Here is a 25,906-nt window from a genome sequence, read left to right as displayed (position 1 = left end):
CATGACTCTTTTTGAATTATGGTTTTCTCAGGGTATATGCCCAGTAGTGGGATTGCTGGGTCATATGGTAGTTCTATTTGTACTTTTTTAAGGAACCTCCATACTGTTCTCCATAGTGGCTGTACCAATTCACATTCCCACCAGCAGTGCAAGAGTGTTCCCTTTTCTCCACACCCTCTCCAGCATTTATTGTTTCTAGATTTTTTGATGATGGCCATTCTGACTGGTGTGAGATGATATCTCATTGTAGTTTTGATTTGCATTTCTCTAATAATTAATGATGTTGAGCATTCTTTCATGTGTTTGTTGGCAGTCTGTATATCATCATATCTCTTTCTCTGAATAAACCCAGGAAAGCCTTTTAAGAACTCTGGTAATTAGATGGAGCCCACCTGGGTACCTCTGGGTAACTAATTCCCTGTCTCAAGGTCTGTAACCTCAATCACAGCTGCAAAGACCCTTTTGCCAATATAAGGAAACATTCACATGTTCTGGGGATTAGGATATGGATGTCTTTGGGGGCCATTATTCTGTCTCCCACAAGGAGACAATCAAGATATCATAGAGGAGTGTCAGGAAGTTAATTAATTAAAATATTAGGCTATTTTTCTGCATTTCATGATGTTTGCTACTTGTCCTTTTTAGTATTTGTTATTTATTGTAATTTCACTTCTCCTTCTTTCTCACATAGAGAGAAAATACATATTCTCTTTGGTACCTAATTATGTATTTTCAACTTTGTACTCTTTTTTGTAAAGACTCCTCCAGTTGTATAAGCCTCAGACCCCACGTGAGCTGACATGAGCCGACACATGGGCACCTCTACTCACCCATTGACTCAACTGGGAACTTGATGAAATCTCTCCCACTGCCAGCTGGGGAGAGTCTACTGCTGGCCGGGGTGGGTGACCCGTGGGCTCACAGGCCAGCAGGGGAGCCAGGGAATGCTAAGTGGAGCTGACTCGTGTCTCACAGTGACCCTCCTTCTGTCTGGGCCCTGGAGAGTCACTTTCCCAGCAAATGCAGCACATGGACAGGCCCTTAGGGCTGCCCAGAATGACATCTCTGCTAAATTTCAAAACCTAACAGGCAGCACCTTGGACCTCTCACTGGGCATCTTCTTTCTTGTACCTAAAGCCAACCAATTCCCATGTCAATACCTGATTTCTGGCCCGTTGGCCTGGATGCAGCCACAGCACCGTTCCGGTGGTCTCTAAATACCTGACTCCAAAGGTTACTAGTTGATGGCTTCCCATCCTCCTATCTCCACCCCCAGGCAAAGTCTTCCCAGCACCTTCGTTCTACTCCTTCCCTTTCACACGTTCCTTCTGTAGTAGAGGAGCGTGCATGTCACACATTTTTCTGATGCTTTCTAGTTTGGAGTCGAGATCAGCCACCTATCCCGTATCATTCATGCTGAGGGTGCTGCATCTCACAGCCTAATCCCCTGAGCAACAGGAAATCCCGGGTCCTGAAGCAGGGTCTCATTCAGCCTAGTTTAGGAACCTGAAATTGCTGAGTCCGCTCGCAGCACCAGGCTCCCGTTGTGAGCCTCCTGTAACCTGTCCTCCTTCTCTGCTGCTCCCAGCTCACCCCTGGGTTCCATCTAGTTTCCATCCTCGAGGATGCCTCTGCAGTCCTTTCCTTGCTCCCTTTTCACCCATGAAAGTAGCACCCTGTGCTACTCTCCTTTCTCCCCTCCCTCCCCACTCCATTCCTCTCCTCTGCTCTCCCCACCCCCCCACCCCGGGGATCCTTGTTCCTTCTACTGCAGAAACAATTCACATTTTCTTTAGAATTTGCCCCCTTATCCTCTGGTCTCGGTATGCACCACTCTCCTTCCTTTCTTTCTCCCCAAGTTGGAATCTTCTCCCTGAACAGCACGCTCTCCACCCACAGTGGTTCCCTATGGGCCGACTTCTGAGGGACACGTGCCTCTACAGTTCCTCCTCCACTTCTCTCCCTGCCAGATCAGCCCGTGGATGGACACAGATCAGCTGGTAACATCCCCAGAAAGGCACACTCTCCTCTTCCTTTTCATGCTGAAGGCCATGTTGGCCTCTTCCAGCAGGTTCCAGTTATTTATGAGGAGCCTTAGCACCAGAGAAGTTAGTGAGTAGAGAGAGTCAAAGGCCAGTGGCAGGGGCTAGGCCCTCTTGACAGTGAGAGCAGGACAGTACCTGCCACATCTCCAGCCCCAGGGAGCAAAATCCAAAGTCCTCTGACCTCCAGGTGACAGCAGGACAGCTGGGTCCTGTTTGGTCACAGTTAGTCATTCCCTTGTGTACCCCCATGTATGTCATTCATGGAAGACCTCCCTTCTCCCTAATTTAATAGGAGACCTGGGACTTTAGCAAATGAAGTTACTGCATATATTTACATCAGCCTGGTCAGGCCACTGCTGCATGCACCCAGGACTGAGCCTTCAACAATGTCAACGATTTCTTAGGCAGCACACACTGTGGAACCATCCTGAATGTGCAGCCACCCCAAAGCTCTCCAAAGGTCCTTTGCCAAAGCTGTTTTTTTTTAAAGGGCTTAGTAAAAGGCCCTGGCTGGTGAGAAACAAAAGAAAAAGCTCCAACATAAACAATGAGGAAAATACAAAGGCTAAGAACCACTGAATCTGCAGAAAACAGGCAGCATCAGCCCCAGAAAAACTGCAGGTCCTTTTAGTGGTATGGCCATCTGCTCACATGAGCCTCTGCTTAGAAAGTGAAGGATGTGGAACACAGATGGAGCCTCCCTGGAACTGCTCAAGAGGGCCAGTGGACTGACACATGCTCCTCTGACTGTGAGAGGGAGGACCTGCAGCTCTCCAGAGTGCAGGGCCAGATGCCTCTGGATATGGCTGGAGTGACAGCAAAGTTCCTTGGTCCCTTCTGCTGTAACCAGCATTGAGATGGCAAGAATTGAGGACCTTAGGGAATCACTTTCTGCCCAAGAACAGAGAGCTACCCCAAAGGACTCACATGACATGGAGGGCTCTGTGTGAAATGAACTGCCTAGGAACAAGTCTGCACAGAAACGAAGGAGGTTTAATAAATGGTTTACCCACTCAGAAACGCATCTTGTGAAGGATGCAGCACAATGTTGAATTAAGAACACCGGTCTTGGGACTTCCCTGGTGGTGCAGTGGTTAAGAATCCACCCGCCAATGCAGGGGACATGGGTTCGAGCCCTGGTCCGGGAAGATCCCACATGCGGCGGAGCAACTAAGCCCGTGGGCCACAACTACTGAGCCTGCGCTCTAGAGCCCGCAAGCCACAACTGCTGACCCTCGCGCCACAACTGAAGCCCACGCACCTAGAGCCCGTGCTCCACAACAAGAGAAGCCACCGCAATGAGAAGCCTGCGTACTGCAATGAAAAGTAGCCCCTGCTCACCGCAACTAGAGAAAGCCTGCACAGCAACAAAGACCCAATGCAACCAAATAATAAATAAATATTAATTTAAAAAAAAAGAACACAGGTTTTGGAGTCCGACTGACATGGGTTCAAATTCTGGCTCCACCACCTAGTAGCTAAGCCATGTCAACTAATCACTCGCCCACAGAGGGGGTGAGGATGTGTGCACTCAGGGCAGCAAGCCCCAGTCACATACAAACAGTTTATTAATTTATTCATTCATTTATTGATGGCTTTTCCTTGCTGAGAATTTACCCCATCTTTGGTATTCACACTAAATACTGGATTTTACAATTAATTATTTTTGCAAAGGCCTCACTGAAGAAGTATTTTACTTTCATGGAATTTAAGAGGCGATCATTTCCACCCTCTGCTGGCTAGATTTCACACATTCCCAAGCAGTGAGGAACAGGTGCAAACCTCAGAGTAAATACAGCTGGAATGAATTGAAACTGCACAGCTAACTGGTCTTATTAAATTCACATGAAAGAGAGATGTGGCTGGCACATACCAGTCACCTAGTCACTGTCATTTTCCTGCCCACAGGGCATCGTTCTGTAAGAAGGGCTGATATAAGAGTGGAATAGGATCAAGACTGGGGGTGTTGGCTGGCACCCCATAGACCCCAGTCCAGATCGACATCTAACAAAGCTCCAGGCCGTCTGTTTCCATGATCTCTTGCCAAGTAACAAACCTCCCCCAAACTTACTAATTAAACCAACCACCATTTTATTTTCTGTCATGCTCCTGTGTGTTGACGGGGCTCTGCTGGGAGTTCTGCGCACACAGCATGTGTAGACACTTAGCTGGACTGAGACACGGGTTAGGCCATAAGACGGTTAAGATCTCTAAAAGGCATCTACCCCCCTGTCTCCCTCCTGGCACAGCTGTGCGGGGACGTGTGGGTGCAGTGCGCGCTCACCCCACTATTACGGGCCTCTGAACCTCTCTGTTCCCCTAGGTCCATCAGGAGAATCTGCTTTCCCAAGGGGGAAGCCTTTGTCCAGTGAGGTAGAAAGCTTCCCATAGTCTACCCGGCCCTCTGGCTGCCCCTGGCCCCCCAGTCTAGAATGGGGACTGGGGAAGGCAGGGAGCTTCTTTTGTCTCTTATACTCCTGGGGACAGGTTTCCTCCGGCTCCCTCTTCCAAGAAGGAGAAATCCTGGAAGAGGCCGCCTCCACAGAAACCTCGGGGCGCCTGGGAGTGAGGGGGAAGAGGGCAGGGTGTGGGAAAGACCGAGGTTCGGCCTGGCGCTGAAGCATCCCAGAAAGCGGCTCTGGTGCAGGCCCTGTTGGAAGCAGTGCCCACCTCCCGCATGAATGTTGCAGGACAGTCTCCTCCCCCGCTCCCCTCCTCCAGCCGGCTCCGGGGCCCAGCACCCACTGACAGATGCCTGAAGAGCGTCCGCCTGTACCCCTCCTGTAGCCCCGACCCAACTCAGAGGCAAAGGCAGGGCCCACAGAGGGTGTGACTAGTGTCCGTGTCGGGAGGGGACTGGGAGCCAGTGCCCCACGCGGCCTACCTCTTGCTCTTTGTCCTCTCGCAGCACAGCCATGAAACGCAACGCCCAGCTCTGGTGCCCAGTCCAGAAGGGCACCTACGAGATCACCCGGAAGACTCGGCAGCAGTGCCAGGCCTGCCGCCTGCCGCCTGCGCAAGCTCCTGGAGAGCGGCTGCAGGAAAGACAGCACAGGCCGCGCATGCGGGCGTGGGCACGTGAGCCCGAGCAGGCTCGGGCCCCGAGTGTGTGAGGGCGCGTGCGCAGCCGTGGGATGTGTGCGGGCGCGTGCGCAGACGAGCGGGCGTCGGCCTGAGGCCAGCTGCCTCTCCTGGAGGGGTGGAGGGGTGGAGGGGTGGAGGGGTGGAGGGGTGGAGGGGTGGAGGGGTGGAGGCGTGGAGGCGTGGAGGCGTGGAGGCGTGGAGGCGTGGAGGCGTGGAGCGCGTTTGCGCTCTCTGTTCTGGGAGGCCAGGTTCTCTCTGGCCAGGGTCATGCCCGCCTCGCCCCTCAGTTGCGCTAGTGTGATTCATTTTGTTCCCTTCATAGTTGTTTAAGGCAAATTGGGGGCGGTGAATTGGGGACGGGAAGCTGGAGACGCGTGGTGTGCTATGACCCCCCCGTCTTCCACCAGCTGCCCAGACCCGGCGTCCTCTGAGGAACTGTGTGCCGCCAGTGACAGGGGGGTTCTCATTTCCCCTGTCCAACTTTGGTATAACTGTGCTCCCAGGGACTCTGAGATTAAAGCACATGGGGAAAAGGCTGGAAGCTACCAGAGCATATTTCTCTCCATCAGTCACAGAGGGACCCGAGACCCTGGGCAGACTTTCAGGGGCCAAGTTCCTTGGGCATTTGGGCAGAGAGCCTTTCCTGCAGACCAGCAGTCCCTGCCGTCCCCTCCCTGCCAGGATCCCCACAGCTTTGCTCTGCACACACAAGTGGGCCCCAGAAATCCAGGGAAGACCCTAAGGCTACCGGCTACATAGGAAGTGGCTGGAGTCGATATTTCTTGCTAAGCAGTAGCCCCAGCTCTCTGGGGTCTTGGAGTCCCAGAGATCTTGGGGGCCTCTGAGGAGTCTTGTTGGTATCTGATCCACCATAAAAGAATAATCGGGTGCATTTATTGAACAACTATTATGTACCAGGAGCTGTACTAGGCATTTCCTGTGCAGTGTCTGATCCTAGCAGCAGTGTGAGGTGAGCACTGTCACTGCAGATTACCAAGAAGGAAACTGAAGGCAAGAGAGGTTAGGGAGCCTGTCAAAGTCACCACTAGAAAGTGGCAAAACCGTCACTCAAGCCGGTGCCTTAAGATCCAGAAGCCTGAGCAATTCCCATCGCTCCACGAAGTTGTCTTGAACCCGTCCTTCCCCAAGTGTTTCTTCAGAGGAGCCCAGAGTCCTGGAGAGTCTGAAAAAAGGCAGGTTTCTTGTCACGAGCTGCTGCTGCCCGAGCCCCTGCAGGTGCCTGACGCTGCTTCTGGCTATCCCTGCAGTGATCATGTCTGACATGGCTGTGGAGCAGAAGCGGGCCTTGATCAGGAGGAAGAGGAGAGAACAGATTGGGACTCAGCCCCCTAGAGCCAAGGCTCTGACTGAAGAGCAGCAGATGATGATCAGGGAGTTGATAACCGCTCAGGTGAAAACCTCTGATGGCATCTTCACGCGTTTCAAGAATTTCCGGGTATGAGGCTTTAGAGACGGCTCAGCTCCTGCGCTAGCTCCTCAGAACCCCAACCTCATTCCCAGCGGTTCTCAAAGAGTGGCCCCTGGACTTGCAGCAGCAGCAGCATCTGGGAACTTGTAAGAAAGGCAAAATCTCAGATCATCCCCTATCTCCTGAATCAGAAACTTTGAGGTTGGGACCCAGCAGTCTGTGCCTTGACAAGACCCCTCAGGTGATTCTGACTCAGGTCAGGAACTCTGCTCTCTCCTTCCGCAGCAGGTAGAAATTGAGTCTGCGCCATAAATGGAGTTACGGACAGCTGAGTTGCCCCAGGGTTGCTGGCGTTCAGGGCTTTATGAGGACAGGGGCAGGACCTGCAGGGGCATGACATTTCTGAACTGGTTTTACTGAACCAATAAACTCCAGTGATCTCAGCAGTGGTAGCTGTGTCTGATCCCAGTGCCCTCTGCCACCTGTGCACACAGGTATCTCGGTGACCCGTCCAGCTCAGAGAACTGGTAGCCAGTGGTCTCCAAAGTCTGTTTCTTTCCATATTTAGCTCCCAGATCCTTTTCTCTGAGTTTCTGGAGTGCAAGGTCAGGGATGCTTGGGACACACCCCTGACCATGCAGGGATGTGAAGGACCATGAATTAATAGATCCACCTGATAGGAGAAGACCAAAAAGAAGGAACAAGTGCTGTGTGTGGAGGTGGGGTGTACACTCCTGCCACCGTGCAGCCACTCAGGGTGCAGCTGTGGCTGTGTATGCCTGTCTGGGGCCTGTGTCAGAACCTGTTTGGGGGAATATATGCTGTCTCTCCTCTCTTCTCTCCCCCTCCCGGCTCATGTCCCAGCTGCCAGAGGTGCTTAGCCGTGTCCACAAGATTCGGAGTCTCTGCAGACTCAGTCAAATGAAGAAGCTGCCAAGTGGTGCAAGATCAGGGAAGATCTACGTTCAGTGAAGGCCTCCCTGCAGCTGCGGGGGGAAGACGGCAGCATCTGAAACTACAAGCCCGCAGCCGACAATAGTGGGAAAGAGATCTCTTCCCTGTTGCCCCACATGGCTGACACGTCAACCTACATGTTCAAAGGCATCATCAACTTTGCCAAAGTCATTCTCCTATTTCAGGTAGGACCCAGGGGCCGGGTGGATGGTGTGGAAAGGAGCAGGAAATGGCCAACAGGTTCAAATGGTCTGGGGTAGATTTCTCTGAATTTGGGGGACATTGGTGCCAAAAGACCCTCCTTTACCTCTGCCCCCAGGCCACCTGGTCCTGCTGGGGAACGGAGCCCTCGCTGTCTGTATGGCTCATTAGCTTTGTGACTGTGGCCTGCCCTTTAACCTGTGTCTCAGCCTCTTCATCTGCTAGACAGGGGCTAAAAATGCCTACCTTGCAGGGCCGTTGTGTGGAATAAGAGAATATCTGGAAGAGCATTCATCACATACACGGTGGACGTTCAGAAAGTAATCCCCCTCCCCATTTCCCCGCAAAGAGGCAGGAATCACAAGTTGACAGTTCCAGAGCAAAGGAAGAGTTGGAAGGAAAAGGAAGGAAGTCCAGAGGGAGAAGAAGGAAAGGGCCAGGAACAGACGCGGGGTCACTGGCAGTCTGCTGCCCAGAGAAGGCTGAGAAGGAAGACAAGGGGCCGGGATGCCCCAGAGCTAGGCGTGAAGGCAGCAACCACTGGGCAACCGGGGTGAATGAGAGACCCTGGACCCTTCTGGTGTGGTGGTAACCACAGCCACACAATATGGAGCCTGTCAGGGCTGGAGATGGCACTGGGCATTTCTTCCCTGGGGTCAGCCACTGGCCTTGCCAGGCCTGGGCAGGTGGAGCTGAATCACACATGAGGAGCCCTGATTTCATCCGCAGGCAGAGGGCAGGTTCTCTTCCAGGAGCCCACAGGTTGCCCTGTGGGTGACACGTAGGACTTATTTACTGGGGTGATGGTGGCCACAGGCTGGAGTGGGGTTCAGATTGCGGCAGAGTAGGTCAAGGGAGCAGGGAGAAAGGCCCCCTTCCACGCATAGACCTGGCAGACCCCCACCAACATCTCATGACCCAGACCCTACCACCAGGGTGGGAGGCCACTCATTTCTCATGACAACCAGTTTGGGGTACAGCCACCCCAGGAGGCAGGAGTTGCTCTCACCTTCATTCCACAGATAGAAAACCAAGGTTAAGGCACGTGCGCGGGATCGCAGCTAATCAGAGGGGCCAGCTTTGGAAGCAGAGTACAGCCTCCAGAGCCGGTCCCCTGCCCGGTCCTGGGCTGGGAGCTGGGCGGGGCGGGCGGTGAGGGCAGCGAGGGGACACACGGAAGGAAAGATCAAGTTCACGGCATTCGTGACTCAACGCCATGGATCTAAAAGAAGGGACTGAACTCCTGAGGAGACCAAAGCCAGGCAAAGGTCCTCCTGAAGAGCTCCCTCCTGGGTTTTCAGTTGGAATGCCTCCATCAGTGGGGAGATGGGGGCCCCTCTCAGGTTGGGAGGAGTGTCAGTCTAACCGTGAATACTGGAGGCATCCACTGTGGCTGGGCCTGTGCTCAGTGCTACGGGTGGAGCTCAGGGCATCCAGGCTGCCTGGAGAGAAACAGAAGAAACAGCAAATCCCAAACAGACGGCAGGAAGCAAATAGCCCCGCTGCATGGAACTCATGCTGGAGGACTGGCACTTGCAAAAGGACTGCAGTCTGGAAAGACCTCTAGGAGGCACAAGGACAGCTTGGCCCAAAGGACTAGCAGAGTCTACTTAAGTGAAGCTATAGGGGTACTCATTCCAAGTGGGGAAACCGAGGCAGAAAGCAGGAGGCCAGGGACCAGGAGCCAAGGCATCGGCTGGGGGGTCAGTGGCTGTGCAGGGAGCTGGAGGTGATGGGGCTAGGCTGTAAGGGCCTGGACACCAAGCTACATCAGCAGTGGACAGTCCCTGAAGGTAGCAGGAGACCAGAGGAAGACGGCAGGGAGGAGGAATCTGCTTGCTGGCTTGGGACAGGGAGGGATTGGAGGCAGTTTGAAGGCACCTGCAATAATCCGCAGGGGGAGGAGCCCATCCTCCCTCGCCTCTTCACCACCCTCCCGCCCTGATTCTGGATTATGGGAGGAGGTGCTGGCCTGCGGCAGTTTCCTAGGAAGCGGCATCTCTTCCTTATCCTTTGCTGCCAGGGACCTGCTCATCGAGGACCAGATCTCCCTGCTGAAGGCGGCCGCCTTTGAGCTGTGCCCACTGAGATTCAACACAATGTTCAACGCAGAGACCAGGACCTGGGAGTGTGGTCAGCTGTCCTACTGCTTGGAAACCCTGCAGGTGCCCGAGAGATGCCTGTCTGCCCCGGCAGAGGGTGGGAAACAGCCGTGGAGGGAGGAGAGGAGCCACGCCAGGTTACACGGGTCCTGGGATTGCAGGGCATAAGATTGGGCAATGGGAAAAAAGACCTTGGTGAGGGAAGTCTGGGTCTTGGGTCAGCTTCCTGAGAAGTTTACCCCTCCAGCCTGCACCCACCCTACAGGTGGCTTCCAGCAGCTTCTGCTGGAGCCCGTATTGAAATTCCACTACATGCGGAAGAAGCTGCAGCTGCATAAGGAGGAGTATGTGCTGATGCAGGCCATCTCCCTCTTCTCTCCAGGTGATAACCCACCTGTCGTCCTACCTGGCTTCCCCGTGCCCCTCCCCCACATTTCCAGGCTTGCTCACATCCCATCAGCTTCAGCTGAGGGAGGCAGCAGCCCCTCCTTTGCCTTCCCCAGGGAAGGTCCCAACTGATGGCCTCGCCCTCCACTCACTGCTCAGCCAGGACGGGGACTCTGGCTGTTTTCTCCTAGGGTCAGAGGGGTGATGCAAAGCCCTCTTAGCACCCCCCTCACTTCCTTGCCTGGGAATTCCTGGATCTGGAAGGTGGTTGGCAGTTTGTCCCCTCTGGGATGGACCAAGCTTGTCTCGGCCCCCATGGCCCTTGCGGGGACCGTACCACCTTCTCCTCCCCACCAGACCGCCCGGGTGTGGGGCAGTGCCACTTGCTGGACCAGCTGCAGGAGTGGTTCGCCATTACCCTGAAGGCCTACATCAAGTGCAACCGGCCCCAGCCCGCCCACCGGCGAGCAGCAAGCAGAGAGGGTGTGAGGGGGTGTGAGCCCTGCCCCCAGGCCCCCGACTGTTCTGGGTCTCTCTGGGGGCGCAGACCACAGCTGCTCCTGGGGCAGCCTCTAATTACCAGGGCTTTGGGACCCTGCTTTGTGACCTCCACTGAGGCCTCCTGCCCAGTCGACCTAGAACAACTACTGTTTATCGAGAAGAGCCAGCCCTGGTGCCAAGCAGTTTTACATGCACATCACCTTTCATCTTGAAAACAGCCCCATGCAGTGGACGCCATCATATCCTGTAAGGGACTGGGGGCTCTGGGCGACTGACCCGGGTCCCGCCCCAGGCAGGTGGGGTCTGGAGATGGATCCTTGCGGGCCAAGCCTACAGCCCACACCCTTGAGCACTAACTACCTAACCACCTCCCAGGACAAACAACAGATAACGGGGTAGGAGACTCCTTAGTTAGTCCTGATCACAACCCGAAGGAGGAAGGCTGCTCAGGGCTTGACCAGATAGAGGCTACCCCCCGTTCACTGGGCCTCCGCAGCCCTGTGACCTGGTACCATGGTCCCGGGCTGGACGGGGGAAGGCCAGCACTGGGTGTGCTAGTGCGAACATAGAACCTCAAGTCCTTACTTGGCCTCCGCTGCAGCTGGCTTTTGAGCTTGGCCTCCTGGGATGCTGGGGGTGGCCGTGTCTTGCTTTGCTCAGTCCTCCCCTGTACGGAGCCAGGAGGCATCATGGGGAAACTGGGGCACGAGGTGTGTCTCAGACACCAGATGCCAGGCTAGATCCGGGGAGGGACTGCTGCCTGCGGCCCGTGCCTCCACAACTACTCCACCCCATCCTGACCCCCGTCCATTAGCCACGGCAGTGATGTCCCCCCGGAATGACCTATTCACGTGGTGCCTGCAATGCCTGGTTTTCCCACAGACGTCCCTGTGTACAGGGACTCAAGCCCAGAGGAGGAGGTACGAGTGGGAAGGGTGGGTGCACCCCTGCAGGGCCCAGGCTGTTCTGCCCCCTCATCTGCAGGCTGAAAGGGAAGCTTAAGGAATTCAGCCAAGCCTTGTCTCTTGGCTGACCTGTGAGATGAGATGAAAACCTGAGATGAAAACCCTCAAATGTGTTCAATTTCAGAGGGGCCCCAGTGTTGGTGGGTGGGGGCAGGGCGGGCCACACCCCCAACCCTTCCCCTGACTGGCCGGCAGGTTCCTGTTCCTGAAGATCATGGCTATGCTCACCGAGCTCCGCAGCATCAACGTCCAGCACACCCAGCGGCTGCTGCGCATCCAGGACATTCACCCCTTCGCTACCCCACTCACGCAGAAGTTGTTCAGCATCACAAATGGCTGAGCGGCCGCCCCACGGCAGTCAGAGCCAGAGCCCTGGGAGCCAGAGCCACCACTCCTGGGGCCACACAGACAGACACTGACAATGCCGGGCAGGTCCTGCCTCTCCAGGGAACTCACAAAGACAGCCGTGAGGGTGGCAGGCTAGCCTTCCTCAGCCCCCAGCTCAGCCTGGGGAGAGCCAAGCCCTAGAGCCTTACATGAAGAGTATGCTGGCCCCTTGGTCAGGCCTATCGAGAGGCAAGGGCACCCTCCCCTTAGAAAAGGCCCTGGGTCTGGAGATCTAGTATCATGGTGGGAGAGGGGAGAGGGGATACGGTGCCTGGGGCTGGGGCATCTGAGGGTCTATGCCCACACCCAAGTTCATTAGCTTCTTGGGTATTTTCACTGCTACATCTGCTACCCCTGTCTCCCACTCGCCAGCCGTTCCCAACCCACAGCCTCCTGTCCTGAGTTGCTCCGTGGGTTTCAGGCCTGTGTCCACCAGCAGGTGCATTAGCGTCTGAGGGAGTCTTTTAGAGAGAGGCCAGAAGGCCTGCACCAAATGTCACAAGCTTGTCATTACCTGTCTCTGTGTTTATTCTTCCCTCCTTCTGGGCACCTCATTCTGTGTCTCTGCATCCATTAAAACACATCATTAAGCACCAACAATGTGCAACCTGCTGTGGGGAATACATGCTGACTGACATGGATCCTGACCTCGAAGGGGTTATACACGTGTGTGACTTGGTGCAGGTTTGCTTCACAACCGACCTGGGGCTGGGTGGCTCCTGAGGCTGGAACGCCGAAGGCTCTGTGATGAGGCTGTACTGACGGCACTTAATAAATGTGTTCCTGTTTACACACCTGTTTGCAGAGCTGAAGAGTATGAAAGTGTCTGCTTTGTTTGTAACCACTTTGAGTAAAAATGTTGCTGCATTTTTCGAAAATTACATTTCAACTAACTTTACATAGGGCATCACACACCTAAGAACCAGGCTTAGCAAATATGATCCTGTGGTTAACGTCAAATCAAGGCAAGAGGACTTCAATAATTAACTTATGGCTAGATTTAAGCCTTTTTTGGCCTTCCTTTCTGGGGGAAAAAAAGAAATGTGGGGGTGGTGAAATAGAGATATTATATATTTGTATATATTTCTAAATTTTTATTTTACTATTGCCCTTTACATATCTGAAGACTGTTGGTGTGAGAACATAAAAATGCATTATTTGAGCTTCCCTGGTGGCGCAGTGCTTAAAAATCTGCCTGCCAATCCAGGGGACACGGGTTCGAGCCCTGATCTGGGAAGATCCCACATGCCGTGGAGTGACTAAGCCTGTGTGCCACAATTACTGAGCCCGTGTGCTGCAACTACTGAAGCCTGCGCGCCTAGAGCCCATGCTCCGCAACAAGAGAAGCCACCGCAATGAGAAGCCCGCGCACCACAGCAAAGAGTAGCCCCCGCTTGCCGCAACTAGAGAAAGCCCGTGCACAGCAACGAAGACCCAACGGAGCCAAAAATAAATAAATAAATAAATTTATTTTGAAAAAATGCATTATTTAACTTGGTTTGCTCATAATTATTCTATATAAAAATTTAAAATGAATGATTTAAAATGTAGTAATTAATTTTAAATGGTTAATATTTTGATGCAAATGAAGCTACAAGTTAACTGAATTTTAAAAAACAGATACTGGCTTAGCTTTTACCATTTTACAGGAAGGCCAAACTTGGAGAACATAAATCATTAAGACTATAAATCAAAGCAAACAAACATATTCTCTGCCATCCCTCCAGCCTCTTCTGCATCAAGGGGACATAGAACGCACTCATTTTTAGAAAAGAAACTGAGGGGAAAGGAGCTCCTCTTTCCAAACACAATGAATGCAGATTTTGCCCCCAGCAATTTTGTCTAATTATACTCATTTGGAAATATAAATGTCATTTAACTGTATTCATATATACATCTCTTCTTTCCCACTGAAATAATTTTGAGTGTGCTATTCACTCAAGAGCCTGAAATGGTTGTTAAACGTAGACTACGATAAGGTGAGAGCAAGGTGAGATTAAGGTGGGATGTAGAGTAAACTCCCATCTCCCAGTATTGATTTTAAAAACACCTGGGCAGTTTCACAAACATTGAATTGATATGTACATATGAATTACATATATTATAAAAACTAAGTGCAGTCCAAGCGCAGTTAAGATACAATGTTAGATGCACCAAAGAGCTCACACTGGATACTTCCTTTCAGCAGCTTTGTGCATCTCCAGTTTTAGGGCTAGGAGCCAGATTCAACTTTCCTACTCTCAAACATTTGAATTTCCCTATACTCCCTTCCCTGAGCCCTTGAGCAGTTGAACCAAATGTCAGTTTCTAGGCATCCCTGTGGCCCCCATTCTTTTCCTAGGTCTTGCTTCAGTCAGGTGAGGATGGAGTCAGTCTCCAAAGCTCAGGAGAAAAGCCCTTCTAAATAAGTTACTGCTTACCTTCTGGCTGCCCTGTTAGTAGAGCCCTCCGCCACCAGTCTCTACCTGGCCCGGACTTTAAGGATCGTTAAAGCCTTGACATCAACAACTCTTGTGGGAAGGCCCAGCGTGTCCTCTCCTTTCTGGAGAAAAGAGGATGTAAAGAGAAACATACATTTAATGGACCATCCCTTCCCAGCTTCTGACAACTTGTGGGCCTCATCATGCCATCTTCTACAACTGTTTTAGTTTTCCCCTTAACTGCAGCTCTCCTAGACCTGAAGGTGCTAGTGGGTGGGTGAAGTATTTTTGCACCTGAGAGAGGGGTGACAGCCCCATCACTTTTGTTCCCTTCCTTTCACAGACTTCTCCATGAAGGGGAGCTGCAACCTGAGTGCTCCCTTTCCTAACTACACTTCTGGAGCACCTTCTCAACTGGCATCCAGCCTCACTGCTCTCCTGAGACATGATCCCGAAGGACTGGTTCGTCACAACATTTTGGAAGACCTTAGAAATTAACGACGCAGTCTTTCAGGAGTTTTTAAATTAAAAAGATATCTTGTTCAATCCCAATTCAAATATGGCAGGAAATAAGATAGTAGTATATCCCAAACAAACGCACTTCAATGCCATCAGGAGACCCATCCCACAAGTGACATCTTGCATATTTGTGCTGATCCCCACCCTTCCCCCCAAATCCCCGCAACTGGTAAACATGTTAAACTAGTTTACAAATATTAGCTAAGCACACCACCACAATAATAAGTAAATAAAGAGGACCAGACTTTATCCAATATAAATTTGTTTTTATTGAAGCAGCAGTCACATGACTTTATATCTAGCCTTTAGATTAGGCCTGACAGAGTGAGCCAGCCCTAAAAAAAAATGATGTTTCTTTTTGCACTAAGAGACATAACATGTTTACATACATCATCCAGTATTGGAAATGAGCAGACTCAAACACAACGTGTTGGTTACCTGGGAGGTACAGCCCCACTGTTTGTGGTGTTCATATAATTCACAGATACTCCCAAAGACCATTACTAATGGGATGAAAGTTAAAAGAAAATACAGCTACACCAAACCATGAACACAGTAATCAGACAGCAGCATATACACATTTTAAAAATTTGTCCCTTTCAGGGATGTATTCTTTCTTTTCAAAGCAGTGTCTGCAAAGCTTCCTCTACATCAAAGCCAAAGGTTTCCAAGATGGAAGCTGCACCTGTTGGGGCTATACAATGGAATAAGATCATTTGAAAGAAGAACTGGTGTTCACATCTTGATTTTTATAACAAAGATTCATGTTTCTCTAATTGGAGGAACGAAGTGGTGATGTGACTACATATTGCAGTGGCAGAATAGGTAGGGTGAAGAAAAGAAGGTTGGGTACTGAAATAAAGACCACACACTTGTGAATTTTAATTTCATTTCCAGGCTAACCTACTTTTTATTTAATGCAAATTACAGTACCAGTTAACTATTTCCAAACCAAGTCACATAGAACGAAATGTATTTACAAGGGAATGGGGAAAGGGAAAAAAAACATTGAGCATACTTTTCACAAAAAAGTTTATATTTAAAATGAAAAAAAAAAATCAGTCACAGAGGCATTCAAGTAGTAATAATGTTATACAGATTTTGCTTTTCCTTTATATCAAGACAGATTTGCACAAGTGTTTGCAATAGTTTGTATACAACCCACAGTCCTTTATATATATATATATATAATAAATTTTGTTTTTTAGATTTGATTTTAAGATGGAAGTGGTCACGCTAATTGGTATGTGTACAGGCCCAAGTGATCCATCGGCAACACATTTATGAATGCAAATTTTACAGGCAAGCACATTTTCATACATCTATCTGTATCTGCCTGTAGACAGATATAGTAAGAAAAAAAACTTAAAAATTAACACAAGGAAGTCTACTTTGTCAAGCTAACCCCTTATGTACTGGTTGTCATTTTGCTTTTATTGCAGAGGTGCAAAACGGAGCAACAAACTTGAATAAAATGTCATAACCCTTGTGAAAATAATCCAAACCCCAGGGATTACTTTCAAAGCCTCTCAAACATAGACCTTAGTCTGGGACTCTACTCTGCTTCTAGTTGTTTCTCTTACTTTCAGTGGCTCAGGTTTCTATTAGAAAAGACAGATTTTATTGTAAAGCATGCTTAGTTTATTTTTCTGTATAGGGGAGAAAGTGTTCGACTCTGTGATTAGATGATCACTAACATGAACAAGAAGAATCAGATACAATTTTGGTTTAAAACAAAGAAAAATCCCCAAACTTCTGGGAATCTGGCACTGGCCAAACTTCCTTTGGAAGATTCCAAAGTTAAATCCCTTAAAAAGGAAAGGGAAAAAGAAATGAAATGCCAGTGTCTTTATATCCACAGGGATAGAGAATACAATAGTCCTCTCAGAAACCTTTGCATTGGTGCAGACAAGATGACTGGTTAGGCAGGCTTTGTTAAAACACAAATCAAAAATACGTGTCTAAAAATTAAGAGGACTTAAAAAAAAAAGGACACAGCACGTTGCTGGAAAGAAGGTGCAGTCTTCTGCCTTGCTGGAATGAACACGTGATATTTCAAAAATAGCAACCTTTGGTTTGGTAAAGTTTTTTTTATTCTACTCAAGACATATGGAGTACTTGGAGGCAAAACAAATTTGATTTTTTTTCTTTCGAAAAAGGCCTTCATGATGTGCACACAGTAAGAATTAAACTGATTTTTTTCAAAGATAAATTAAAATGACATTTCATTGAACAGGGGTAGAGGTGGCAGGAGGGAGGAAAGTTCCCTTGCGAAAACAACAGTCCTCATCATGCGGGCGGCAATTGTGCAGCAGCCACTAGGAATTGCACCACAGCATTTTAGACCACTCATGTATCAAAACTGATACATTAAGAAACTTTGATTCATAAATCTAATTCTCTCTCTATTTCTTTCTCTCATTTGGGAGGGAAGTAGACAAGGAGGAGAGAGAGAGAGAGGGTGGAAGTCTCCCGGAATCTGCTGTTTGTAAGACCCATGGTTAGGGTTTGGGGACAGAGACGAGCAAAATCTAATCTATTCAATATCCTCCAGCTCTAGGGCTCCCTGGCACTACACTAAGTCCCTGGATGGACCGAGTGAAATGAAACTGGTCACTGCAACTGAGGAGGAAACAGATGTTCAGAACCAAATCAAAGGCAGGGCTTAAATGAAATGAGATTATGAACATGGTTTCCTCTTTCCACTCCTGAGCATGGTATCACTGAAATTAACTGTGGAAGGGGCAAAGATAATGTGTTATGAGTGAGCTATTATTTCAAAGGGAAAGGGGTGGGACAGGGAGACATGGATAGAGAAACCAATTAAAACTTCCAAAATGAAAAACAAAAAAACAAACACATGGAAGCGAAGGCACTCCAAACTATATAGATACACTATACATTGCTAGAGTTATTGTTACAATAATACAGGCCGGTACCTACTGTACAGAGTTAAAACTATATGGCTTTAAAAAGCTCGTCTACAATTTGTCTGATTATTAAACAGAATCACTGCCCTGAACAGTAACTTTTTGCTCATTAATAACAGTTCCTGGGTCCACATATTTACATACAAAACAATAAAACTTAAATTTAAAAACATTGAAAGAAAATATAATGTACAAGCTTGAATTTGGTGAGGAGCTTTTTATTATTATTATTATTTACAAAAAGATATTCAGAGACCTGGATCTCACTTGTATAAAAGAGTTCTGTGATCCCGCCATGATCCTTGAGAAAGAAAAATCATGCACCTCAGCCCTCACACACACACACACACACACACACACAATAAAATAAGAGAAAAGCATCTGACTTTTCTCTCTTCTTCTCTTACCCCATTTGTGGGGGGAAAGTGTTTCCTAAAACAAGCACAGATTTTTATGGACTCTAGCAAGTATACCAAGTCCAGAGTAGTGTCTGTGTCCAAATGTTTGGCTGGGCAGTTTGGTCTGAAAGTAGGTCCATTCCTTTGTCACAGACCTGCTGTCCAGCTTCTTTATAAATCTTTTCTGAAAATGGTCTATCAAAGCCATTCCCTTTAGGAATTATGCTGCCAAATACTTTGATTCAGACTTCTTTCAAATCTTAATTTGCTCTCGGAAGCTCATGATGCAAAGTAAAATTCAATTTGATTTGGTTTGACTGAGTGTGTTTCCCTTCTCATGAACTCTGATATAACCAGAGGCTTGAGAAACGCTTCTGTGGCTTCAGAGCTTAGCCAGACAGTGAGTGAAAACTAAGACGGCTCACCGTTGTCTCTCTGGGTACTGGTTCATGTCAGCAGGCAGTACGACTCTCTTGGAGAGTCACACACACTTTGTTAAGAAGCAGGACAGGGTGCCGGGACCTGCGTGAGGGCTGCCAAGACACTCTACTTCCAAATCACCTGGAGGGCGAGACCCCTAACATGTCCTAAGGTGGCAACAAGGAGGGTGAAGGGAGGTTACACACAATCTGGGGCTCAGCTCTGCAGCCCTACAGTTATCAGCTAACCTTGGAAGGTATATGGGGGGGGAAGGAAGGAAGGTAGGCGGGAAAGGCGGCCATCACTCAAGTGATCTTTAAATGTAAAGTACAACTGATTGTGCCTTAAAGATTCATTAGGTCAAGTAATGGCCCATAAGCACCAAGGTGACTAAGGTTCATTTTAGAGTATATAAGGCCCGCATAGATGTCAACCTTAAACATATAAACCAAACTAGTTGTGAAAACCTATTTCCTCACTGCCAACATAATCCTTCAATTCTCCTTGCTTTCCAAGGAATATTGCTTTTTCTTCAAAAACAGAGACTGATTCTTACACTGTTCACTGATTATACAAAGAAAAACAGAAACAAAAATTCTTAACTGGGTTTGGGGGGAAACATTCTTCTCATGCTTCAACCAGTCAATTTTGATACTGTGGACAAAAACAAACAAACAAACAAACAAAAAACCCAAAACTAAAGGCAGTATTGAATCTATGTATATAACATATATACACACATTTATATAATCAGCTTTCCTATAAAGTCAGCAGGTACAAGTGACTGTTTATATCATTTTGATGTGTAGTTTTTAATATTCCTACCATCTAAAATTATAATGGTCTATCTCACATGCATCAATAAATAAAATTTAAAAAGCATGAGGTTAAAAAGGCTGAAATTAAATACAGATTCTAGATTTGGATTTAAAATCAGAACTATGTGCAGAATGTGGCACTTTCTGCAAGCTCATTTTGCAATTAAAAAATATGAAAAATAAACCAGTAGACTGTTATAGTTCACATTATTTAACTGTGATGTCCTCTCAAGTGTATCTTTCCAAGGGAAGCAACTTTAGAAAAAATCTGGACAAATTCATCCAGTGGTGAGACCTGCCCCTGGCCTGTCCCCTTCCTCCAGGTTCGTCAGCTTTTGACCTCTGCAGTCAGAGGGGCCAGCTCAGCACCCTTTTTAGTCTCCTCCTAGGTCACTAGATTAAAACTGTACTAAGATTTATAGAGAACCTTTGGTCAGGCAAACAAAGATCCACACACAGAGCACACACGCTCCTCCTTTGACAGCTTCCTACGTAAGTTTCTTCACCACTAGCACTGATTAAGAGCAAAATAAAACCTTAACAAATCAATTAAGAATTTTCCCCTTATAGATTCAAACTTTATTGACCTCCAGGGTTACAAATGACACACATTTCCTTTTTTGTCTGCCACACCTGCCATCAACATGCCAAAGGCATGTCTTCAAGTACCCGAGGATATGGATTAATTTTACAAGTGACATTTAAGTCCCCATTGAGTTACACCTGCTAAGCTCCCAACCAATTTCAAGCTGTGCACTATACCCAAGTCTTACACTTGACTTTAAAAGAAAACAAAGTTCAAAAAAACTTCCGCACAGAACAAAGTTTTCTTCTTTTGTGGAAGGGGCATGAGGCAGGAGTCCTGTTTTTAAAGTATACAACAGCAGACTTTTGATAAAAAAAAGATTGTCGTGGGAGAGAGACTGTGTGTTCTAGTGCCCCGCTTTCCCCTCCCCACGACCCCTCCCAACCCCTGGGTCTCCCTCAAAGTGAGAATACAATGAAATTGGTTTGTATTTATAGATATTTTACAAGGTTAAATAAGAACAACAATAATAATAAAAAAATTGAACACTAAAATGAACAGGTTTTTTTTCTCTTTTTAATTTTCTTTCCAAATGTGACCAGTGTTGCTGAGTGACACTCAAGTAACTGGTGGTTTTTCCTGTGCAGCTGGCTGCTCGGGACTGTTCAGGTGGAGTTGGAAGCTGATGCGGAAGCGGCGTTATTGGTCTGTCCACGGTCTCCAGCATTAGCATCTGCAAATCAAAAGCCCCAAGAGAGAGCATGAACAATGCTGTAACACCCCAGAGAGAAAAGTACGCGGCCTCAACTGCAGGCTGAGAGCTATATCTGGAACGTTGTTTTGAATATGGCCAATACTACGAAATCTGAATTTTCTTCTGCTTAGAGTTAAGTATGTGCGTTGGCCAGGTCTTGGTACAGAGAAGATGGTATCTTTGAGTAAGTTACAGACTCAGGGAGCCAGAGACCATTTCTGTCAAAGCTCTTGCCACAGCTGGGATTAGCAGAGCATGAATACTCAGCTGGACTCTAGCTCACTTGAAAATAAGTGAACAGTGTACAGCTGTGAAAACTTGCTAAAAATTCTGAATGGTGTTACACTATGCCATCTGCTTGAGTGGGTGAATGAGTGGGGCAGTGAAAGTAATATGGGTCAGTGGTGATGGGAGAAGCACCAAGCATAAATCAAACTCAGCTGCTTGCTTTCTAGGTACAGTCCCCCTTCGTTATTCATACAAATGGAAGACACAACCAGCAAAAAGGAAATTTCAGCCATTGTAGTACCAATTCCCTTATTCAATTCAATAAAGCATCTTATAGTCAAATGTCTTAGCACTTGAGCTTACTTTACCTAATCCTTTAAAAATACATATAACTTTACAACTAACTTGAACCCCTGCCCCCCCAACTCACACTTTTTAAGGTCCATTATTATTTCACAGCCTCCATTAACATTTACACAGACATTTAACTGTGTCCAGACTGGCTCTCCATCTCCGGTAGGCAAGATACTACTGTTTCAGTGGCTTGTCAAGTGGCATCCCTATCATCACACACGTGACTGGGAATATACTGCTAGGCAAATTTTCTCTCAAAAACTTCACACTAAGCCCTGAGCAAGAAGGGAGGTGGCTTGACTGAGATGGGCAACTTCCAAGAGCCATCGCCCTAGAAGTCCACCACCCTTGGCTATCAAGGCTAGGGACACCAAAAAACAGACTCAGAAGTTTTGTCTCTCTCTCAAGACTGTAGCTCTCCTGTATCCTATGTTGAGTAGAGTAAATGTTATGGTTGAAGGCGACATTTGGTCTTTGGATCTTTCTACTTTGAATTTTTTAATTGAGCGAGAAACAAAAGACCCCAAGGATACACAGCAACTGTAGCTTAAGGAACTCTTAAGGATTAGCTTTTCAGTTTATCATTTTGATAGCCACTCTTTAAAAACTATACTTCCTTCCTAAATTCCCAATTGTTCCTCAAAACAATCTACCCTTATATACATTTAACTCAGCCTTTGGGGAAAAAATGTTTATATCTCTTAATAAGAATGGTTGTGTTTAATTCATTTTACTTTCTTCAAAACATCTATAGCACTATTTTCATGAAAATAAACACAGACATTATGACATCAGGATCCACGCGTTAGTTTCATATTGCCCATGGCATGGCATCATGTTAACTTATCTGCATGGCACATGGACAGGTGGCAAGAGAGGGTATATGATATATAGCATACAACCTAGTCTCCAAAGGCAGGCAAACAGCCTTTCCCAATAATCAGTCAGTAATTGTACTAATACCTCATTCATTAACTCTTGGTTTTTCCTGGATATGCCCTACTTAGCAGGAGTTTTATTCTCAATGATCATCCAAATTCTGTGCATCAATAACCTAACATCAATTCTTATCCAGGCCACAGGTTCCTATAAGGCTTTCTCAGGAAAAATGTTCATTTTCATAATTTAGGCACAGGCTACATTAAAAACAACACTCCTGAGAAAGCCTGGAAGGCACAGAGATATTTCAGAATTATAATGCTCCTCACAAACCCATGCTTATTATTGCAGCATTTCTCATGTTTTGGATGACACTCAGAACCTGAATGATTATCATCAAACGGCACTTTCCTCTCATTTTCAACATGTGAAGACGACAGGTAAAACTGTCCCATTCTGGTCTTCCTCAGCACTTAAGAGATCAGCACACATACCAGCAGTGTTAGCAGCTCTGGCTATAGCAGCCATTAGCTATTGGCCAACATTCACCAAGGCTCCTCTACATTGCCACCCAGCCCATTACATTAATTTACTCTTTGGGAATACCTTATTTAGCTACTAATCTGCTATTGTCCTTTCAGCAGCTATTACCTATGAGCTTATGACATTCCCAAAACTAGTCTTCCCTTCCTTGGATAAATTCAAAGGCTGCTTGTATGATCATAATAAAAAGCATAAGCCTTTTAAGTGGGCATATAACCAGAAACAAAATCACGTTCTGAATAATAAAAAACATTCATATTCCTCAGGTTTGTAATTTAATGATCTCTTATTTTTCTTTGAATTATTTCCAAATCACCTAATGAGTAAAATTTTAACAGCTAATTATTTTGATTACAATTATCCTTGATATCACAGGATAATATAAAGTCATAGCACTGGACTCATTCATCAAAAACAAACAAAAACCCTATGCCCTGTGCAATGAACTCTACTTAAAATCAAATTATACACGTCTTTCCTGAGAAAGGAGAGTTCTCTGCTTTTCAGAGGGAGACAAAGCACAGGGAGGAGAAAAGCAAAACAAACAAACGTGACTCTCCATAAACGCAACAGTAGCTCCAACAGACTGCCTGGTTTGCTAAATGAGCAAAACTATGTTTTTAAAGTTCTTCTTGGTACATGCTTATTTTGATCTCACTGTCAAGTCTGTAAATTTATTTTACAGAGTTGAATCTGAATATGGACCCTCTATAATAAAAATGTTCATTAATTTAAAATTCTGATAAACTGTCACTAGACTTAGATGTTTACTGTAATTTCCGTAACTTTTCTTCTCAAGCATTTAAAACAGTAACTTTTTTTTTGACATTCTTTTTTTTAAATATTCTTTTCCGTTACGGTTTATCAGACCGGATATTGAATACACTTCCCTGTGCTATACAGTAGGACCTTGTTGTTTATCCACTCTATATGTAATAGTTTGCATCTGCTAATCCCAAACTCCCAGTCCACCCCCCCAACACCCCTCCCCGTTGGTAACCACAAGTCTGTTCTCTATGTCTAAACAGTAACTCTTTAAAAGCAGCAAAGCTCATTTTGCCTCTCCTTCATTCCCTTCCCTTTACATATGTACTGGTAAAAGTGATGCAACCTGGCATTATGATTTAAACTAAGATCTTTTGATTATAAAGGATCCAACTATGAAGAGTCAAAGATTGACTATATAGTCTCTTGTTTTCAGTCTTGAGATGCTCTTCTGAAGTTCACAGTGATATATCTTCCTTAAATCTAATCCAATTTCACAAAGTTGTACAACTTAATAACTGTGTGATTTTGGAACAAGTTATTTAACCTCTCTACCCTCAATTTCCCCATCTGTAAAATGGTGATAATACCACCCATCTATGTAGTAAGGCCTAAGAAGTGCTTAGTAATTGTCCAATAAATGGAAAGGTAAAAGAGACATCTAGAAATACAGAGATGTATAGTTTAGTGTGACTGCAATAACCACCATCACCACCACAGTAAGTATCAGTGGTACCAGCTGTTGACATCTGGGTGCTTACCAATGTGCTAGACTATCATACTAAGTATGTTGCAAGCATGTCATTTAGCCTACAAAGCAAGAAACAGGTACAATTATTGCACCCATTTTGCAAATGGGAAAAAATGGATGCACAAAGCGATGAGATAATGTGTCTAAGGTCACAGAGCTAACAAGTGGAGAGCTGAGCACAGAGGGAACAGAGGAGGAATATGATTACCTTTATGCCTATAGGAAACAAGCAGAAAAGATTTCCTAGCAAAGGGAGAAGAGAGGACTTTCATTCAGGCCTAACCCCTACATAATCCAGTGTGATTTCCAGAAGTCTATTTCTATTAACTAAAGAGTTACTACATTAAAACAGGTGAATTTATAATATGAAGAATTAAGAGGATGGCTATTTTATTATCTAATTTTCAAACAGTCTCTATGGGGTATACAGAGATACAAGTGTTTTGGAAACAACTATAGAGCTGATATTTCACTGACTTCCAACATTCCTAGAAACCAATGCTCATTACCACCCCTCTGATACTGCTGCACAATAAACCAACTAACTAACAAACCAAACGAAGGATGGACTTGAGGGAGAAAGGAGAGAATAATCAGTTTTGGGGGAGGAAGGTATAAGACCGTTCTTTTACACTGTGGTAGCCACCCTCGAAGATGACTTCAATGAGTCATGCACCTCTTGGTGTCCATGCCCTCATGCAGTCCCCTCCCCCAGTAAATAGGGATGACCTGTGTAACCAACAGGATATTGCAGAAGTAATGGTGCGTGACTTACAAAGTTAGGACATAAAAGACACTGTGGCTTCCACCTTCTCCTCCTTGGATTGCCTGGCCTAGGGGAAGCCAGCTGCCACAATGTGAGACACTCAAGTAGCACTACGGAAAGGTCCACGTGGTGAGGGACTGGGCCTTCTGCATACAGCCAGCTCAGAGTCACTAACCACACGAATGAGCCATCCTGGAAGTACAGCTTCCAGCCCCAGGCAACCAGCCTTCAGATGTCTGAAGCCCTGGCTGACATTTTGGCTACAACCTCATGAGAAATCCTGCCCGAGAATTATACAGTTAGGCTGCTTCTGAATTTCTGACCCATGAAAACTGTGTGAGATACTAAATGTTTATTCTTTTTTGTCTTTTATTTGTTTTTAAAAATGTATTTATTTTTTTACTTTTGGGTCTTCGTAGCTGCATGCGGGCTTTCTCTAGTTGTGGCGAGCAGGGGCTACTCTTCGTTGCGGTATGCAGGCTTCTCACTGCAGTGCCTTCTCTTGTAGTGGAGCACGGGCTCTAGGTGATCAGGCTTCAGTAGCTGTGGCTCGCGGGCTCTAGAGCACAGGCTCAGTAGTTGTGGCGCACGAGCTTAGTTGTTCCGTGGCATGTGGGATCTTCCCGGCCCAGGGCTTGAACCCGTGTCCCCTGCATTGGCAGGCGGATTCTTAACCACTGTGCCACCAGAGAAGCCCGAAATGTTTACTCTTAAGCTGCTAAATTTTGGGGTCTCTTGATACACAGCAGTAGATAACTAATGCATACATATAGGTCAAAT

The 25,906-nt window shown here is 47.1% G+C and overlaps 2 protein-coding genes across 4 annotated transcripts in view; one reads left to right on the top strand and one right to left on the bottom strand.

The window, feature by feature from the left end:
* Positions 1–804: 804 nt before the first annotated feature.
* On the top strand, positions 805–13,524 carry NR1I2 (nuclear receptor subfamily 1 group I member 2). Its single transcript, XM_004286966.4, is given in 10 exon segments — positions 805–5,047; positions 5,049–5,094; positions 6,398–6,585; positions 7,074–7,104; positions 7,453–7,685; positions 7,687–7,697; positions 9,737–9,870; positions 10,072–10,197; positions 10,560–10,665; positions 11,864–13,524. Coding segments are annotated over 10 exon segments (1,107 nt in total). The 5' UTR covers positions 805–4,960; the 3' UTR covers positions 12,009–13,524.
* A 1,715-nt stretch (positions 13,525–15,239) lies between these two features.
* The window catches only part of GSK3B (glycogen synthase kinase 3 beta), a 199,938-nt gene continuing 189,271 nt past the window's right edge, over positions 15,240–25,906 (bottom strand). For all 3 annotated transcript variants that reach the window (XM_033403308.2, XM_004278532.4, XM_004278533.4), the window contains one exon: positions 15,240–20,819. Coding sequence is in view for 2 of the 3 variants with exons in the window: in XM_004278532.4 (XP_004278580.1) it covers positions 20,752–20,819 (68 nt within the window). In the remaining variant the exon portion in view is untranslated. The remainder of the gene's footprint in view (positions 20,820–25,906) is intronic.

The sequence above is a fragment of the Orcinus orca genome, chromosome 5, assembly GCF_937001465.1.
Source record: "Orcinus orca chromosome 5, mOrcOrc1.1, whole genome shotgun sequence".
NCBI lineage: Eukaryota > Metazoa > Chordata > Mammalia > Artiodactyla > Delphinidae > Orcinus > Orcinus orca.
The sequence above is the reverse complement of the archived record's forward strand: the minus strand, read 5'-3'. Positions and strand labels throughout refer to the sequence as shown.